General features: G+C 37.1%; 1 protein-coding gene across 1 annotated transcript; it reads right to left on the minus strand.

The window, feature by feature from the left end:
- Window positions 1–4,302: 4,302 nt before the first annotated feature.
- On the minus strand, window positions 4,303–19,695 carry LOC148357627 (extracellular calcium-sensing receptor-like). Its single transcript, XM_088346100.1, has 12 exons — window positions 19,448–19,695; window positions 16,818–17,032; window positions 16,138–16,211; window positions 14,907–15,086; window positions 14,321–14,509; window positions 12,450–12,914; window positions 9,700–9,909; window positions 9,511–9,634; window positions 7,547–7,740; window positions 6,400–6,561; window positions 6,188–6,307; window positions 4,303–5,002 (listed from the first exon to the last, which is right to left on the minus strand). Exons 1-12 carry the CDS (start codon window positions 19,693–19,695, stop codon window positions 4,580–4,582), a joined length of 2,604 nt encoding a protein of 867 aa, XP_088202226.1. The 3' UTR covers window positions 4,303–4,579.
- Window positions 19,696–19,911: the final 216 nt, after the last annotated feature.

Below are 19,911 nucleotides of genomic sequence, written 5' to 3' on the forward strand. Positions count from 1 at the left end.
TGATATTTCAGACCACAGAAAGACCACTAAAGTGTGTTTATTTATATGGTTTCAATTATCTTGAAGACAAAAACTTCAATGTGTTTTGTGCAGCAAAGTGCTGGCACATGAAAGCATGAAGGCTTCAAAACTGAAGTGGCATTTGCAATTAAAACACTTTCTTAAAGATAAACATGTTAAGTAGTTCAGAAGACAACTTCAAGAACTGAGAACAGTGTCTTACCTCTTTGTGCTTTAAACAAAAACAGGCACTGCACATTTTACCAGGTGTCAGAGTGTATTGTGAAGTTAAATAATTTGAGTGATTTTGAAATATACAAATCTCAGTAGTCGATTTTTTCCATTTCATGTTTGTGCCTGTTGAGTCTTGTAAAAAAGCTAAAGCTGGTGTGAAGTGTTTTGTATTTTATTAAAGGGACACTGTGTAATATTTGGCAAATAGATGTCGCTGTGTTTTGCAATGCAACTAAACATTTGTGCTACAAAGGAAAAATAGAAACTACAGAGACTCAAAGTGACCGAACCGCACCATTTTTTCTTCTCATCGAGCATTTGAGGTAATATTATTTTTTAAAGTTGTATTAGAAGTTGTCATTTGTTTTTTTAAACATGAATATGTTTTACTTTCTCTGGTTTAAACTGCACAATCTTCCCATTCAATAAATCTGAGAAGTGGAAATGTTTTTTGATTTTGGTTGTGGCTTCTAACGGGGGTGGGATGGTGTGTCCTGCAGTCAGACTAGTTGAGAACCACTAAAGTAAAACACAATTTAATTCTTGTTCCTTACCAAAACCAACGAAGTACTGTGCTTGTTTGCTCCTGCTCTATTAAATTTAATAAACATCTCGATTAATAAAATAAATCTAAAAAATGTATTAAAAAAAATGGTAAACACAGAAAAATGTGGCCGGCTATTAGAATATTGCCCTTTACACTTTAATGCTTCATACAAAATATATTGTTTATAGAAGTGACACAAAAAGACACCGGGGAACTGAATCTACAATAAACTTACAATCTACAAAATCCTAAGCAAAATAAGATTTGGGAGTCCCTATTGCTTGATCATTTGCACACCTTTTATTACTCATTCTGTGTTCTACTTGGTCATTACAAATAGACTTAAATACTAGATGTGAGGTGTTTCTGTTGTAGTTAGATTGCCATGGAAGCAGACAACAGATTTGCAAATCTGCAGAAAAAATATTTCATCTTGATTTTTGGCAAAGCGAGCAACTTTCTCTATTGGCAACACAGGAATCAATACATAAAACCTCAACGAGGAGCCAGTCATGTTTGACCTATGGTTTATAACCTGAAATTGTACAACATTCAACTACAAGAGCAGCCAGGGTGGATTTACACTAAATATTCAAAGTGATAAAATACAAAGCGGGATACTGAAAGTCATCTATGCCATCTAAAAGTAACAAAAGAAACCAATAAACCAAACATAATCAATTTTATTATTTGTGTTTTAAATGAACAGCAACAACTAATGTACAAATGCACTGAATTTAAACCCAAAGATATACTTAAATACATATATACTGTAGATGCTCAGAGGTACCCGAAAAAAGGTAACAAATTGTTTGTGTTTAAGATTAACAGTAACAAGAAATGCACCAAAAATGTGTTCAAATTCAAAAACTTATATAAATATATAAACACACAGAGGTATATTAAACAAGGTCAAATTAATTATGCTTGTTTTGAATTAACTCCAACAACAAATGTACAAAAGTCAAACCAATTATTTTTAAATACATTTATAATTGCACAGAGGTTCTGTGCCTGAAACACATACCTGGATGAGCAGTGCGCACTGCAAATAAGAATGCACAGGTCACTCGCAGAGCTCTGAGATTGAGAACAGAGAGGCTAAAAAAACTACTCTCTGTTAACATGATGTTATTTTTTCCAACATTTTATAACTACATTTTGTATTTCCTTGGGTTGACTCTGTGTGATATTAAAATTTATTTGATGACCTGAAACCTTTGTGAGTGTCAAGACCAGAACAGAAGGAGGACCCAGATGCGTAACGTTACTCATAAGTTTAGAGGAAAATCAGCGCCAGCGATCCGGTGCTCTCTGGACGCGGGAAGCAAGCTGCTCACGGGATCGGATCGTGTTCTGAATGCGGAAGTGGATCTTCCGGAGCGGAAGATTGTAACGTGGTTAGACGGGAAAAAAAGGTTGTTAGCCGGGACAGGAAATCAGAACGTGGTCGGGGTCAAAAAATGGGTCGTAGCTGGGGACAAACGGGGAAATCAGGAACGGACGAGTGGAAAATGGGTGACAAAACGGGACCGACCGGAGTCAGAGTCAAAATGCTTGCCTTGTGTAAACAGAGGTTCCAGACGGACTGACAAAGGGCGAGTGACAGTAGTTGGCTTAAATAGGGGGGGGAACTAATCAGGTAACCAGCTGTAGCTGGCCTCAAAGGAGCGGGCACAGGTGAGTGTAATGAGTAATCATGACAGTGAGTGATTAATATTCAAAATACACAGAAATCAGAAAGGGGCCAAATACATTTTCATGCCACTGTATTAGTATTTGCATTGATGTTAATAAAGCTCTACAGAACTGACAGTGCATCCGATAACTATTAATTGTAGAATGCCAAAAAAAAAAAAACCTTGGCTATCTGTTCTGGCAACTGCAATCATGGCTGTAAAAATAACTGAATTTGAAGTGTGCATTGCATTTGTGTGGTATGTCTGTGGTTCACTTTCTGATAAAACATGATTTTTTTTCTTTACAGATAGTATCTGTTACTTGAATTTATTCCCATAAGGTAATGTTTTATTTACATACCAAAATAAGAATGAATCATTTTGAACAATAACATTGATGCATGGATAGTGGTTCTGTATTATAGCCATGGAGAAAAAAATCTCACCAAAATAGTCCTGCAAGAATATACAATAAAAGGAATAACACTTTGTTTTTAATAGGTTTTTTTAATAGATGGGGCATGCTCTCTTTATATTATCAAGATTGCATTTCAATTGTATTACAATTGGAAGGCCTCTTAACATTGCAGTTACATTGAAAACCTCACAAAAAGGTTATATTAATCTACAAGGGAAACTGTAAAACATGTCAGATAATATTAAATAAAAATGAATATTCCCATTCCTACACATTCAAACAAATGAATCACCCAACATATTCCTGATTACAGAAGTCCCCAACATAGTGCCCACAGGTACCAAGTGGCCCCTGAGAACACTTGATAGCCCGTGAACAGCTCTGAAAATAGCTCATTGGTGATTAGTTATTATGATTTCCTAGGATATTTTCTTTCTAACTGACGTGATGAATCATTGACCCGACCAAAGTTTTATTAAATACACGATCTATTCTTCCAAAATCATTTTTAAAATCAGGCTATAATTTAAATAAGTAAATCACTCGTCCTGATACAAGAAAGATGTTTTAGTGGTGACAAAGCCTTATTTAGCCCTACTTTGATTAAGCTAATAGTAAGATAATAACAATATAGTAAAACGATGATACGTTATTTTAACGATACATATCAAACTGGTAGCCCTTTGCACTATCCAGGTATATCAAACTTATTTTAGCTCAGGGGCCACATGGTAGAAAAACTCACTGGGGTCAAACTACTAAATTAATGGCATAAAATGTGTGCTTTAGCTGGAGGGCTGGGGGTCTTTTTGGAGGCTCACATTTAAATTATGATTCAGGGATGTAAGACTTGATTATATAATCATCACATTTTTTCATTAATATGTTTTCCTTCACTGAGATTTTATCTCTTGTCATGTTTTTCAACTGAGCATTTGTAAAAAAAAAAAAGAAAGAAAGAAAGAAAAGAAAACAATTGAATTCATTTCCACTAGAGTTTGTTTTCATTTCCGCTATAGTTTGTTTAACTCTTGTAGATTTTAAAACAATAAATATCATACAGACATCAATGAAAATTATTGATGTAATGATTTAAAAGTCTATATTTTTATTATTTTATAAAAAATGTTTACCTTAATACGTGAACTTTGCTGTTAAATTTTATATATACTATAGAAAAGAGCTAAACCTTCTTTGAACTTCTGCAAAGACATGCAGGTGCATTTTTTGTATTGCTTTTTAACAACACATCGGTGACTTTTATTTTAAAGGTTAAAGGTTGTGTATGCAACTTCAAAATATTTTACTTGCTGATGCCATCTTCTGGCTGAAATCATCATTGCAGCTCCTTTTGTTGTGCACGCAAGTATGTAAAATTCTTAGATGAACTCGAATAAACTCTTCATTTTTCATCTTTTGGGGCTTTGGGTTGGCATTTGGACAGTATTTGGAACAGTCATTTTCTTACTTTCACCATTTTCCTCCTGGAATAAAAGAAAACCACGGCCATGCGGGTGATTTGTCCCCTGTGCTTCTTTCAGCTTTGTCTCTCGGGCCACATAAAATGAGTTTGACACATGTGCGCCAATCAATAACAAAAGAAAAGTAGCTCTCAGTTTCATAAAGATCTGTGATTCCTGCCTTACATGAAGCATTTCAGTGAATACATAATGAATAACTAACCCAAATGCAATTAAATAGCTACCTAGCCATCATGTGTTTTTTCGTATTTTTCTCCGGACGGATAAGAATAATAAAACATTTTGGAGCAAAAATACAAAAAAGCAAGCCATAGCTAGAGGCCAGGATGGCAAAGATCTCCACAGCGATGGCAAACTTCCCGGGGGAGCTGACGTAGGCTGGCACAAACGCAATCCACACGGCGCAAAAAATCAGCATGCTGAAAGTGATCAGTTTGGCTTCGTTGAAGTTGTCGGGTAGATTCCGGGCAAGGAAAGCAAGCAGTAGGGAGGTGCAGGCCAGCAGGCCGATGTAGCCCAGAACCAGAGAGAAGCCCACCACGGAGACCATATCACACTTGAGGGTCACTTTCAACCCCGGGGTATCAAAGTCCGGTTTTGGTTCGGGAGGACTCAGCGAAAGCCATATGACACAGATGGCAATCTGATTGGAAAGAAATCAGAAGATTTAATCCATTGCATTTTCCATGTTTTGATTATAAGGTGCACGCTCAAAATATTCCTTTGTGAGCTATTTCATATATAAGGCGTACCGGACTACAAGGCAGTGATTTTCAACCACTGAGCCGAGACACACTAGTGTGCCGAGAGAAATTATCCAATGTCACTTTTGAAAATTTAAAATTTTGTCCACATTTATGAATCATTTTCTGCAAATATCATGTCATTGTCAAGTGTCTGTGCTGTAAAAATTGGGGGTATTATGAATTATATTGTAATTAGCAATACTGTTCAGTATCATTTTATAATATTTTTGGTTAGTTGTGTGCCGCAAAATTTTTCCAATGTAAAAAACATGCTCTCGCTCAAAAAAGGTTGAAAAACACTGCCATGAGGGACATTAAATTAAAACTACAGGGTATTATTAAAAAAAAACGGAAAATTTCAACTAAATGAACTTGGTTCATTCATAATTAGTTACCATGGCATTTTTATAATTACATTATATATCTTTGATAGAAAAAATCTGAATATTGTAATATCCAGACAATCCCAAAAGTTTCAAAAAAATCTTTTGAGAATTTATGACATTTTAGTATTTAAACATCTTTTAAATAATGTAAATAATAAAAGAATATCTTAAATTATCCAGAAGAATTTTAATAAGGATGTTTGAAAAAATAAAAATGAATTCGGTCATTGTGGTTTTGAAACTTAGGTAAGCAGAAAATTAATTAAACATTATAAATGTGTTATTTGACAAACCTTCCTCAGTCTTTTTATTAAAAAAAAAAAAAAAAAACTTCTTTTGTTTTGACAGTGATATACAATTATAATGTATACGGTACTTTGTCACTGCCCATGGACTAAAAGTGGAATGACACCCCAAAATAAAGTACAAAAAACATTCCAACTACCACAATACCAGCAAAAGTAAATGCTTGATGAGGGACAACATTTGCTAGTATTCTGTGACAATATTAGCAATCTACGATGTTGTTTTCGTCTGCTACCAGGAAATCAGACAATACTGATTATCGTCAAAATGGGAAAGACACACAAAGGCACAGTTTAGATTAGATTTTTCACAATTTGAAATGATCAAAAAACATAAATTACGGAGAAAACGTATACATTGACACTTGTGAAAGATGAATAGGTCATCTACCTGTACACAGGTAAACACACAGACACTCCCTCTCTGTTGATTGGGACCGAACCACTTCATCAAAGCTTCGGCGCCAGGTCGAGCCGAGCGGAAAGCCGCCAGTACCACAATAGTCTTCACCTGTAAGCAATACACGAAGAATACAAAACTGATTCCGAAGGCGGCCTGACGGAAGCGGAGTGAAAGGCCACCAGCGCCATAATGGTTTTCACCTGCAAGCAGGACACGGAGAGCACGAAACTGATTCCAAAGGCGGCTTGCTGAAAGCGGCAAGACCACATCGACGGTCTGCCGATAAACAGCAGCGAGCACAGGAAGCAAAGTTTCAGAGACAGGAGGAGCAGGAAGCTCAGTTCTGAATTGTTGGCTCGAACCTGAACGTTAAGAGGTGAAAGTTACAAAACCTTCGATCAACGTTAGGCGTATAAAACTTGAGCTCGAGGTTGGGTTCAATAATTTTGAGTTATAATTTCGGTTTATAAAATTGGAGCACAAGGCTTGGTTTAAGTAAATTGAGTACAAGGTTAGGTTTATAAAACTTGAGCACAAGGTTAGATTTTCAAAAAACTGGACATCAAACTGGAACTCAAGGGTGTATTCATAAAACTTGAGTTCAATGTTATGTTTATAAAACTAGAGCTCCAAGTTAGGGTAATATAACGGGAGTTCTAAGATAGGTCTAAAAAAAAACTTTAGCTTAGGGTTGGGTTGATAGGATTTAACTAAAGGTTAGTATTATAAAATTCAAACTCAAAGTTATGTCTAGAAAATTTGAGCTCAGGGTTAGGTTTATCGTATTCGAGCTCAGGGTTAGGTTTCTAAAATTCAAACTTAAGGTCAGGTTCATATTACTTAAGTTTAAGGTTACGTTTTAAACATTTAAGCTCAAGGTTGGATCTATAAAAGTTAAGCTCAAGGCTAAATTAATGAACCTGGAGTTTAGAGTTAGGTTCATTAAACTCAAGCGGAATTTTAGGTCTATGAACCTAAAGTTCAAGGTTCGGTCTATAAAATTTTACCTCAAGGTTAGTTTTATAAAATATTTAAGCTCAAGGTGAGGTTTTTAAAACTCTAACTCAAGGTAGGGTTTGTAAAACCCAAGCCCAAGGTTAGGTTTATCAAACTCTATCTCAAGGTTAGGTCTATAAAAATCGAGTTCAAAGTTAAGACTAGAAAACTCGTGGTTAGGTTTATAGTATTCAAGCTAAAGGTTAGGTTTCTAAAATGCAATCTTTAGAGTGAGGTTCATTAAATTCAAGCCCAAGGTTAGATTTAGAAAACTCGAATTCAAGGTCCATAAAACTTGATCTGAGGTTGATTAAGTTCTAAAAAAACTCAAGTTCTAGATCAAAGTCTTACCACAGGCGTGTGTCTATAATAGACAAAGACCACGAAAACCGCAGCAGTCACTACAGTGCCTGATACCGCTACTGCAGTGAGTGTGATGCCCAAGGTCTCATTGAACGCCAAGAAGTCAAGCTGGCGACGGACACAGAGCGTATGCTCAGTGTTGGACCAGAACTCAAGCGGGCAACGTTCACAATTGGGTGAATCTGGAAGTCATAGAGAGACAAAAAGGATATAGGACAGCCGGGAAATACAGTAGAACCCCCGGGATACGGCGTCCCCACCATATGACGTTCTGACTTTACAGAGTGGAATAAGATATTTCTTTCAGCCCATTTTTACGGCATTTTACCGACTATACGACATCAACAACATTTATTTGGCGTGTCCAAAACTTTGTGGTATTCGTGCTTATGATGGGTAATGTTTTTATTGGTTGACGTTACATAAAACGCTGGTCTGCTATTGGTTTTGCATCAGGCAATAATGATAATACAGATATTTTATTGGGTGAACTCCCTTCCGCAATGCCTCCCAGTTGATTAAGTTTGAATTTTGTGCTTTGTAGACAAATTGCAAGTCGATAATACTGTAAATTTTCAACAGGTATTCATTGGCTACGGGTCTAGGGCTTGCAGTGATGCTAGAAGAAGACGCGAGAACATGATAAACATGGAACCGAGGATTCCGATTAACAGGAAATCGAATAAGATAGCTGTTAAGGAATGTGGCTCTAACCAATCCGCCATCTTGACAATGATTAAAAATAAATAAGAAATCAAAGAAAGGTTATCTTCTGAGCAGCTGACAATTCTTACAAGTGGAAGGTCTAAAATAAATTGTCATTTTAATCTCCTGTCTCCACCCCTACTGCATCCACCCGCTACTCCATTCAACCTGCTCAAGACTCATCAGACAAGAAGTAGGCTAGATAAAATTACTGTTACCTCCCAGTACATGCCCTACAATCAATTGGCTTCTGGGAGTGATCCCACCTGAGGCGAATCTAATAAATGCAAAGGGAGCTGTATTCAAGGGCAGCTGGCCGGAGAGAAAAGGGGGAAGATGACCAGGCTGGTGAAGCAAAATGCGCCAGTCCATCCACACCGCTGGGTATTGCCAAATCTTTTTTTTCTCCTCAAGTAAGAAGAGGAACTTCTTTTTTTTGTTTGGGCTGTAGACGAGAACGAGTCCTGGCATTTGGTAGTGCTTGAAGACTTTCTCTCTGCCTAAGGTGTTCTCTCCCAAGGCTGCAACACCTTAGAAAAGCCTCCAACAAACAAGCATAGCTCGCCTTCGATTGGAGAAGAACCTTAAGTTTTTTGGGCCCTCACCCAGATCTCCCCAGATCAATTTTTGGTACTTAATAAACCTTTATTTGTGCAATCCTAGTAAACAGTCTTTTGGTTGTGTTTTTTTCCGGGTGTAAAACCTACTCTAGATTCCCCGGGTTCCCCCAACATATACACATCTATATCACACAATAGTGCTCAAGGTATAAGATTTTGTTATTTTAATGTTTTTAAGTGGGGTAACAGGTGTTAGGAACACATTAGCTCAGGGATCTCCAACTTGTTGCCCATGGGTCAATTGCGGCCTGTGAGATGATGGTTTGTGGCCCCAACATTAAGATGATAGTTTAATTTAAACGCAGCCCCCGCGAATTAACAATTATTTTGTAATGAATAGATTTTAATATGAATTACAAATGTTTTTTTTTATTTTTAAATGTTATTTAATTTATATTTTTGTAAGATATACGAGAACAGCGAAATTTTTTTTTCAAAGCTTTTTTTTTGACTTGTGGATAACCAGATATCGGCATCACCCTTATTGAGCCCACCGTTTCGAGACCCCTGCATCAGCTTATTAACATAGGTGTCTATCCCCCACTATGCAGAACTTTCCCTTTGCGATCCCCACCCCAGAACCGATTAATGACATACCCCGGGGGTCTACTGTACACATTCCCTCACCAGTGGTATTGCTTATCTCTCCCTCAGCACAAATGATGCAATCATAGCAGCAAACTGGTTCGCCTTTCCTGGTGGCCACCCTGCTACCAGGTGGGCAACTTTCACTGCAGATCGAAGCAGGCACCTGCAACCAAAACGTAAGCATGCGAGAAAAAAAAAACAGTTTTTTTTTTTTTTTTTTTAATACACCTGACTAGATCCTGAGTGCCACTGCAAGGCCGTGTCGTTTAGTCGGATTTGGTAGCCGTCTACCCTGCCGATCAGGACGAGATTCAATGACCCGTCGGGAAGCTTCTGCCAGTTGACAAGGTCGTATTTGGCGGGGACGTCGGCCCCTTGGAAATAAAGCTGTTCCCCCTGGGGTGTGGTGAAGTTGACCTCGTTGAGGGCCTGCAAAAGCTGAAAAGGAGATGGTAAAAGGTGGTAATTACATATGCCCTTGAAAAACTGAAAATTTATTTTAGAAAAGTCAGCGAGAGGGAAGCCCAACCAGGCGTTGTTTCTAAATCCGAATCCCCTGCAAAATCTGTACACTAAATAAAGCCTGCATGTGTACAACTAGTCATGATTGTGAATATTATAGCGTATAGCTACATCAGGTCACCTCCGGCGTTGGTGAAGTTTGCATTAATATGTCTCAACAAACTCAATAAATAGACTAAGATGGCGTTTTGGTTTTAATCACGCCAATCGCTATTCCTTATGAAACACTTTTCAAAGACTACGATTGCGAAACATGTTCTGTCAAAAGTGCAGCATCGAGAAGCTTAGTTCACGCCAAGGGGGGTCAGATTTAGGCCCTCATAAGTAATCATACATTTTCGGGTTTTCTTCGGGTTCAAGCGATCAAATCAAGTTAATTGGTCCGTTTTGGGCTGGGTTGGGCTTTACTCCCCGCAGGCCATGGTCGAGGTTGTGCCGGATTTCTTTTGAGGCCCGGTCTTACCATTAGGTTATACTAATTTACTGTTAGTCATTTTCCGTATTAACTTAAAAATAGGCACCAAGTATAGGGCTCAGCTTGCACTACAGCCCGGTTCATTTTCTTACTGTAAATGCCCGCTGTATTAGAAAAATAAACCAGGAGACTGCATATGGACTATTACCTGGATGCCAGAGTGATTGGATATACTGCTGCAGTGCCTTTTTCAGCAAGACTCAGGAAAAGTCTGTTTGAGATCCCTAAGTCCCTAGAGTCACAGCAACCTTGTAGATGAGCTCAAGTCTTTTACAGTATCTAATACTTCCCAATATCCAGATAATATTTGTTTTATTAACTTTTCTACCATTGTTAATGAGCTTGTTCTTGGTTTACAGGAATAAGACATTTATACTTGATTTCAAATGATTTATTTCCCCGTCCCTAAAAAATGGTCAGAGGTTTATTTATAGATTTATGTTTCTACCGCATTATGACTAATTTTTTTTGTGTGTGTGTGCTAACATCAATAAAATAACTTGCTATCTCTATTTTGGAGGAAAATATGGTTAAACGGTAAAGCAGAGAACATTTGCAACTTGTATATAAATCACTTTTGAGCAAGCTAAAAATATTTACGTTGGCGAAATGACACCACGTTTTTCCTAACGATCGATGAAATTGAACTTTTATTGCAATTAACCAGCGATTCAAAACAGGAATCATTTGAATATCATGTTGTGAATTGTGGATAATAACTGATGATAAGTATATAGGCATACTATTCCATACGAGTAATTAAGCATTTTAGGAGGAGATCAAGGTTCTGACAGACAAGCTGAAAGAGGGTGTCGCCATATGCAGGCAATACACAAAGAGGTAAGTATTAGTTTCAGGAGCGAGCAGCAGCAAGTCAACTGCAGGAGAGAGAGTGGGAAAGGTGAGATGGCACAACATTCATTTGGACAGGTAACTTAAAATTAGTTTTATCTGGTTATATCAGTATCAGAAATATTTTATTAACACTCCACTTATTGAAACATGAATATTTTGTTTGTTTGTTTGTACATGATTCGATTCAAATTGAATCTTTTCTTCCGGCGCCGTCACGAATGGCAGCCACTCCAGCAGCTCCCGTGTTATTTTCGATTGTTCTCGATTGTTCTCGATTGTTCTCAGCTCAGGGATGCTGCTGGAAATGTGAATTTCCCTTCGGGGATGAACAAAGTATCTATCTATCTATCTATCTATCTATCTAATATCTGAAAGGCCTTATCCTCTAACACCAATACAGTTCAGGTATTAGAGATACCATCCTATGCTACGGTTTTGGCTGCCCTCTAGTGGTCGTTTATAACCAGGTAGTAGAAATTGGAAATTAATGAATAGGCATAAATTTAAGGGGACACTGTGAAACATTTCACCACTAGATGTCGCTATATTTTGTAGTGCTTCAAAGCTTAAGGATGGTTACAAACTATGGAGACTTAATGTGATCAAATCACACAATTTTTTTCTTATGTTTTTCCAATGCCTTTCACAAGGTTTTTGTTTTTTGTTGTACACTTGTGCGCTTTATTTTTTAAATAAATAAAAATGTCTTAATCTGGGTGTAGTGTAAAAAAATGCTTGTTTTATCTAATAATGAAGGTATTATGCTGATTATTGTAATAATATTGATGTTTTTTTTTTACCACCTGAACGCTCTAAATATTACATGTCCCTCTAAATAGCTAAATTTCATGGAATATTATCCTTAAAAATATAATTGTTTCGGATCGGAAAGGGATTTTCTGTACTACTGGTAGATATATTTTATTTTGGTGCGAAGGAGAGGGGGGGAGTGAAATTTAAAGAAAATATGACGTGTAATATAGTATTATTGTATTTTTTTGTTTTGTTTTGACTTTTTATTAACTTGAAAAATTAATGAAAGTCTGTTATTATCCCTTAAATTGGTTGTGTTATAATAAAATGAGCCAAAAAAAATGCACTAACCTCATGGTCAGACTGTGCTCACCTCAGCGGGTTTAACATCTCTTGGGGACAAACATGTGTCGCCTTCTTCCCCAGATACGAGGTTCATTTTTGGGCAGGCAAGTCGATCGTGCAGAGCGTGAGCGGCAGCGTAAACCGCCAGGTAGACGTTATAGGCCTGCCGCATCTGCGAGGTGTCAGTAAAGAGATTGTCCACCATCGCGAGGGACTCGTCCCCCCGACAGGGTGGCCTGTCAGCCCCGCGGTCTAATGAGTGCCCGCCAGCCGGCCTGCAGGTAAACTGCTGCTCCCAGAATTCTCTCAAGACGTCGTCGCCCGGCCGACCGGACGGGGTCAAACCCCGTACGTACTCTTGAAATCCGCCGATCTGAGAGCTCCGGATAGCCATGCCCAGGACCCCGCTTGCCACTTGGGGGGACACGGGGTGCTGGAGGAGACTGCCACTGGTGCTCCAGGCCTCGCTGGCCAAAAATTGTCGGTCGGTCACCTGCCGTCAAAACATAAAATGATCACATGACGTTTTGCTCTACTGTCCCGAGGCTCTTACAATCCCTACCTTGTGAATATTTGCCTATTCATCCGAACAGTTATAATCTCATTTTTATTTTCTAAAGGTACACTGCTAGGGTTAGTAAGCCTCTTTCTACCAGAGGGCCCAACAAGGTTTGAAACTGGGCACGCCTGTACCTGATCCTCCTAGCCCTTTAATAATGACTGTATCAACACCGTACTTGGTTGGGTCCTTTTCAGTTCTTCTAGTATTGTCATTCTGATTATAATTTCATTTTCACTACTATGCCAGGTTTGTTTTTTCTGGTGTCTTTGTTACTTTGCATTTCACAGTTCTAGGTTTTTGTTTGGGCATTTTGTAGGTTGCACTGAAGCCACGTGTTACTTTGGTACTTTTGTCTAGGTTTTGTTAATAAATACTGTCCATGTTGCAAGCAGGGCAGCACGGCGGCGCAGTGGTTAGGGCATGATCAGCACAGTATCTGAGGTAGTGAGATCAAACCCCCTGTGTGGAGTTTGCATGTTTTCCCCGTGCTTGCGTGGGTTTCCTCCGGGCACTCCGGTTTCCTCCCACATTCCAAAGGTTAATTGGCCGGTCCAAATTGACCTTGGGAGTGAATGAGCGAATGAGTTGTCTGTCCCTGTGTGCCCTGCGATTGGCTGGCAACCAGTTCAGGGTGTCCCCTGCCCACTGCCCGAAGATATCTGGGATAGGTTCCAGCACCCCAGCGACCCTACTGAGGATAAGCGGTGCAGATAATGTATGGATGTTGTAAGCACCCCTGCCTCCAGTTTCTGCCTCCCTTTCATGGGTCCATCACATCCTATATCTATATATATATATATATATATATTATATATATATATATATATTATATATATATATATATATATATATATATATATATATATATATATATACTGTAAACTACGGTAACTTTTACCCATTTACAATTCAAATTTCAACTAATGCAAACTGAAACAATGCAGAATCCCTGAATCACACAAACATGTTTAAATGTGTAAAACACAAATAAAAATCTCAACAGTCTACTGAAGATTAGAATTTATGAGTGACTGATGCTGCTTCTTCTGCTATTGTCATACAATGCACTCTGCTTTGCAGCCATCAATATCAATAAAATTAATCCAAATTTGGCTCGTTTATTTTCGTTTATTTGACTCGTTTATTGTCGTCTTTTGTATTGCACTTTCTCTAGACACAGAGAAGACAGCATGCATATTGGCGAATCATTACCGTATTCAATAGGAAATACAATTTTAATGATAATAACTAATAAATTAATATAATCCTGTAATAAAAAATAAAAAAACGTTGTATTAAGACAGATCAAATTCTATCTTGTTTTGTTTGGATCTCACGTTTAGTTGTGCCAGTTGCAGGAACACCTCCCTGACGTCCGTGTACCACGCAAAGACCAAGATGACTCTTGCAGTTGAGGCTTTAATAGCAAGGGCTGCTTCCCTGGCGTCATTCAAGATGTTTGGTCTGTTCAGGGTCTTCATGAAGGCAACACAAACTCCATGGTCCTGGGTTTCCTCCTGAAACACCTTTACACCCAGAATATAAAGATGATCAAAAATAAATTAACTACTCGGGAGAAAAGCATTTTTTCACACTAAAAACTGAGCATTATTATTAGTAATAGCAACGATGTAGGTTTGGTCTTGGCATTTGTGGGACACGTGATCACAAAATATTGATGGCAAGAAAAAAATGATAATAGTGGAGATACCCCTCCCCACGTCCACGCCAAAACTATGCCTGTGATTAATAGTATGAGTTAAACAGAGTTTCCTGCTCTCTTTTCGTGTGTGTCATACACAGTTTAGCGGTTGCTCGTCTCCTTGCGTGTTAAGTCGAGATTAGCGTCCTAGCTCTACTTTCATCCAAAACAAAGTAAAAATTGACCATAAACTGACAAATTATTCTGCGGTTGGATTTTACCTTGACAGCCATAAGACCGTAATCGTTATCAGCAACCACAGCACCGATCCACGTCCACTTAAAGTGTATGGCGAGCCTGGCGATGGCTCGGGCTTGGTAGATGTCACTCGGCATAGTTCTGAAGAAGTTCGGAAACTGGCGGCGGTCACTCAAGCACGGGCAGCTGGACTGGTAGCTCATCTAAACAGGAAAAAGTTTTTTTTTTTTTCTCAATAATGAAGTTTGATTGGCTTTTTTTTAGGGGCTTAGACCATTTTTCTGAGCATAATTTTTCCTTTTTTGTGTTGTTATTGTTTTTAGTGCATCTGTAAATTAAAGTAATGTCCCTGCTTACATTTTTTTTCTCCCAAAAATTGTCATAAATCACTCGTGTCATGCAGATGAATTATACAAATGTTGTGTTATTGATCAGGCTGGCAATGCAACATTCAAGCATCTTTGTAGTTTTTTGTGAAAACATTGTCAAATGCTATTCATACTAATAATATTATTAATGATTAAAAACAGTACTAAGAACATTTGTATATTTTCCATGAATTGTGACACTTATATTTGTTTTTGTTTTTAAATTTGTATTATTGTATTGTACTTTTTATTTACATTGTCTTTCTTTGTTTATGTACATTTTTAAAACTTTACAATAATTTACCCATGTTGTAAATGTAGATAAAAAAAAATATATATACTAGTATATATATATGTCAAAATAATAAATGTCTGTTTTTAATATATTGCAAACATTTAGACAAAGAAAAACTAACAAAAACATCTAAATGGACATATATATATATATATATATATATATATATATATATATATATATACATATATATATAACTACAGTAGTGTGTTATTTCCTCATTAGCAGAAACAATGCTCATTTGTCATTTAATCTTTAACTTATTGCTTGATTGAATCAAGAAAAACATCAGTATTATTTTGCATGGTACACGGCATTGCTGATTTTACTTCTTTTTATTTTCACTAAGAAGCGAAAAATAAAAGACTTTCATTGACTCTAATGCAGACAATGATAGAGTTTTGGCCTTGTGAGGAAAGTGCATACAGAGTAAAAGGAAGTTGTAATTATCGCTTAACAAAGAGAATTGCAATCATTAATAAGGGAACCAATTGTCTGAGGTTGACAGGTATGAATCAGTGTCCATGAACAAAGCACCATTTCCTACATAAACTCACCATCACATAAGAAACATCAACTTACTAAAGGCACCGATAGTGGCGCCAGCACTCTTGAGAGTATCATGGCCGTGTTGGATGAGGCGCCGCCAATGATCAAGGGGACACCTAATGGGACATTTGGTGCAAGATGAAAACACCACTTAGCAAAAATCTCAAAATATTAACCCTATAAAACGGTACCTGGTATTTTCTTCTGAACACCTGAAACTGGGCACAGAAAGTAAAAGTGAACCTGTACTTGAACCATTTGGAGTATCAGCATAGTTTTGGGCTCTTTTTTAAGACAACACTTTTAACTCTTCTTCTCTATAGTCAAAATATGTTTGGGTACTACTGGAACTGAATTATGTAAGATTAAATACACACACAAAAACAGAGTTTGTGTCTGCCTATTTTTTTCTCTTCATAAATCTGCCTGGAAAATGAATGTACCAGGGTGGTGGGACTCAATAACACAAAAGCATTACAGCCCAAAGTCTTTTTTGAGCTTCATCTCAAATTTAGAAAATATTGTTTTCAAATTTACATATTTTTTGTATGTCAGCCAATATTTGACTTAAATGCTCGCCGGCCTGTAAATTCGATTTAATTTAAAATTGTTTGGTAGCATTCAAATCTGCGGAAACTCAGCATTCTAAACATATTCAATATGTTCTGTACATATTAGATTTCCCTCGGCTATGACGCTACCGGCCCAAAGAAATGGGAAACGTTGAATACCTTTCCTGTAGCTTTCTTCAGGGTTGCAGGTTCCGTCATCTCCGCCGACCAGCGCCAAGGCAGCCTGCGATGCCCAAGGGTGCATTGCACAACTGTCACGGATGTGGTAGCCCAAGGTCACTCCCGGCAACAGATGAGGACTTTGGTTGATCTCCTCCACGGCGAACACCATCGAGTAAATGTATTGTAAGGGGAGCTGCTCCAAACTGGGAGGAAATATGAGTGTGGTTTTGTGATTAAAAGGAAAAAAATGTTACCAAAAAAGTCCTATTATATACAATTCATTATTTTGCCTTATCTAAGTTATTGTAAAAACATTTGGAGAAATACATTTAAGAGAAATATGGAAACGTTTAATCGATTACAGCAGAAAGCTATTAGGATTGTGCATAACGCTGGGTACAAATAATATAAAAAGAAACTGTTTTTTAAATCAAGCATGTTAAAACTTGAAGATATAATAAAACTTAAATATTCATCAATATTCAACGCAAGTTAGCATCAACTGCCAACTACAATTGTTCCTATACAAAGCAGACAATCATGATATCGGGGGAATCTGTAAATTCGAGAACCAATATTCTTGCACATTAAAAAGCAACCGGAAAAGGTATAATTTCATGAAATGATTTAGATTAAGACCTTGAAAATGTCTCTTATTTATATGAATCTAAACATTATATACCATAGGTATTTTAGATACATATTCTAAATAGATTATTCTTACCCCCTTGGCAAAAAAACAACATTTTCTGCAGGTTTTTTTTAATAAGAACATAATTTTTCTTGTGTTTCTGGTAAAATAAAAACACGTATAGTTAAAATAAGCAAACTTGTATTGACTGGTTTTACATTTTTGTTTAAATAAGTAGAATGATCTACAGTACGGTAGTTGAGTTAATTTTAATTTCTTAAGGGTGATAAGTATTGTAACATTTATATTCATATTTACTTTATGTATTCTATTTTTTTCACAATGTCGTTGTAGAATTTTCAAAGCACTATTTTATTATACACTATTTTCTGATGCACTTCCAACCTTCATCTGTCCTAATATCCTAATATTATTTTTGTTTTATTTAATTTCTCTAAGTTTTTTACTACATTTCATTCTTGAGTACCACGTCTAATCTCATTATTAATCTTCTTATCAATGACAAAAAAGACAAATCTATTCTATTTAACGTGATCTGGCCTCTTAATTCTGGAAACACAGTTGAGCATCCCTGGAAATCCCTAAATAACTTCTCACAACCCTACGCTACCTTACATCAAATTGTATCCATTCATTATCTGCACCGCTTATCCTTGGTGGGGTAACGGGGTGCCGGAGCCTATCCCAGCTATCATCGGGCAATGAGCAGCGAGCCCTCTGAACTGGTTGCCATCCACATCAAATTTTAAGATACGGAAAACATCTTTCAGAAGTGCTAATTTCAATATACTTCCTGAATTGCAAAAAAAGAGGAAAGTCTCCGACCTTTGGCAGAAAATATGCATTTTAAAAAGAACATTTGTATTTCTCATTATTTCTTTTCATTTTCAGTCATGTTGCAACAAACATTACATCACAATATGAAAAAAATCACCAGAAAAGAAAAAAGGGATGACAGGTTTAAGCAAAAGGCTTATAAGAGACTTGTCCCCAAAGAAACTTTGGAAGCTTCTTCTATCAATTATATAAACAAATGATAATTTCTTACATCATTTTACAATTATTTGTTGATTCATTTAAAAATGATCACATTGTTTTAATCACAATATATACAGTATTTTCCAATTTCTGAGATTTATTTTCTTCTTCTTCTTACTTTCTAACAACAATATGATGTGTGAAATCTAAGATAAATTAGAAGAACATTTCTAATATGAAGATGAAATTAAAATTAAAATAAGCAAACTTGTCTTATCTTGCATTGACCGTTTCTTTTTTAATTTGAACTGTTGGTAAAACATATGACTTTAAATAAGTAGAATTATGTACACTATGCCACATGAAATATTTTTGCTTATTCTATGGATGATATATCTAGAAAAATGTATGTTCATCCTTTTTTTTGCATAATGCTGCTTATATTGCCATTGCACTATTTTTATTGAACTAGTTTCTGAAGCAATTACAACTTACTTATATATAGGGTGTCCCCAAAAGGTATACATGGATTATAACTCAATTTCTTATTCTTTCTTTGTAGACTGAACACATTGAAACCAGTAATGACAGCCAGACTTGACTTTGACGGAAGGACATTTATTCTAAAATGCTGCTTTAAATATGAAGTTTGAAGGCAATTTAGGAGGGAGTACAAAGAACCAACAACACAACCTACTATAACTCAGATTTTCAATTTTAATCCGAAGGAACTGTGTTTTCATACTTAGAATAGCATTTTAAATAATTGAATTATCAGCTGCTAAAATGTACATATATTTTTGGAACACCCCGTATTGCCTATTTATCCTAATATTCATTTTTTAAAATTAATTTCTTTGAGTTATTTATTTCATGTTTATCCTAGAGTGAGGCATCTAATCTTGCTTTCAACAAAGGTCTGTTCAATGAATGACAATTGAAATAAGTCTGTTGTATTCTGTATACATAAAAAATGTGAGGTTTCTACCCAGTGCATTCTTTATAATCAGGCTTGTCTGTAAAATCGTGATCCAAAACAGGAGGTGTGTAGTGGAAGTGAAAGAGTCCCCCGATGACCACGTCTCCATCCTGGAAAAGCCCCCGACTGGCCGTGGTTCCCCATCGGAAACAGGTCGGTGCCGAGAGGCCCGTTTGCCGACTTACCAGCCCTACCAGGATTACCAGCGGGGCCGATGAGGGCCACCGTCGAGGGGAGAGCCAGGACAGCCAAGACATGGAGGACTGTGAAGAAGAGAACCTGCAATGATGTAAGACTGTCCCAAAGTCAAAACGTGAAGACGTTCACCTGAGTGGGATTTTGTCTGAGTGACCGTCTCCTGCTCTCTCTCCTAGTTTTTCTATTTCTGAGTGTCGTAACCTGCTCGGGGCGTAATAACTCGCTTCGCCCGAACATCGAGCAAAAACAGTCATTAAAAACAGGCAGGTGTGTTT

Source organism: Urocampus carinirostris, chromosome 10 (genome assembly GCF_059441175.1).
Source record: "Urocampus carinirostris isolate Australia breed hairy pipefish chromosome 10, RoL_Ucar_1.0, whole genome shotgun sequence".
NCBI classification, from domain to species: Eukaryota; Metazoa; Chordata; class Actinopteri; order Syngnathiformes; family Syngnathidae; genus Urocampus; species Urocampus carinirostris.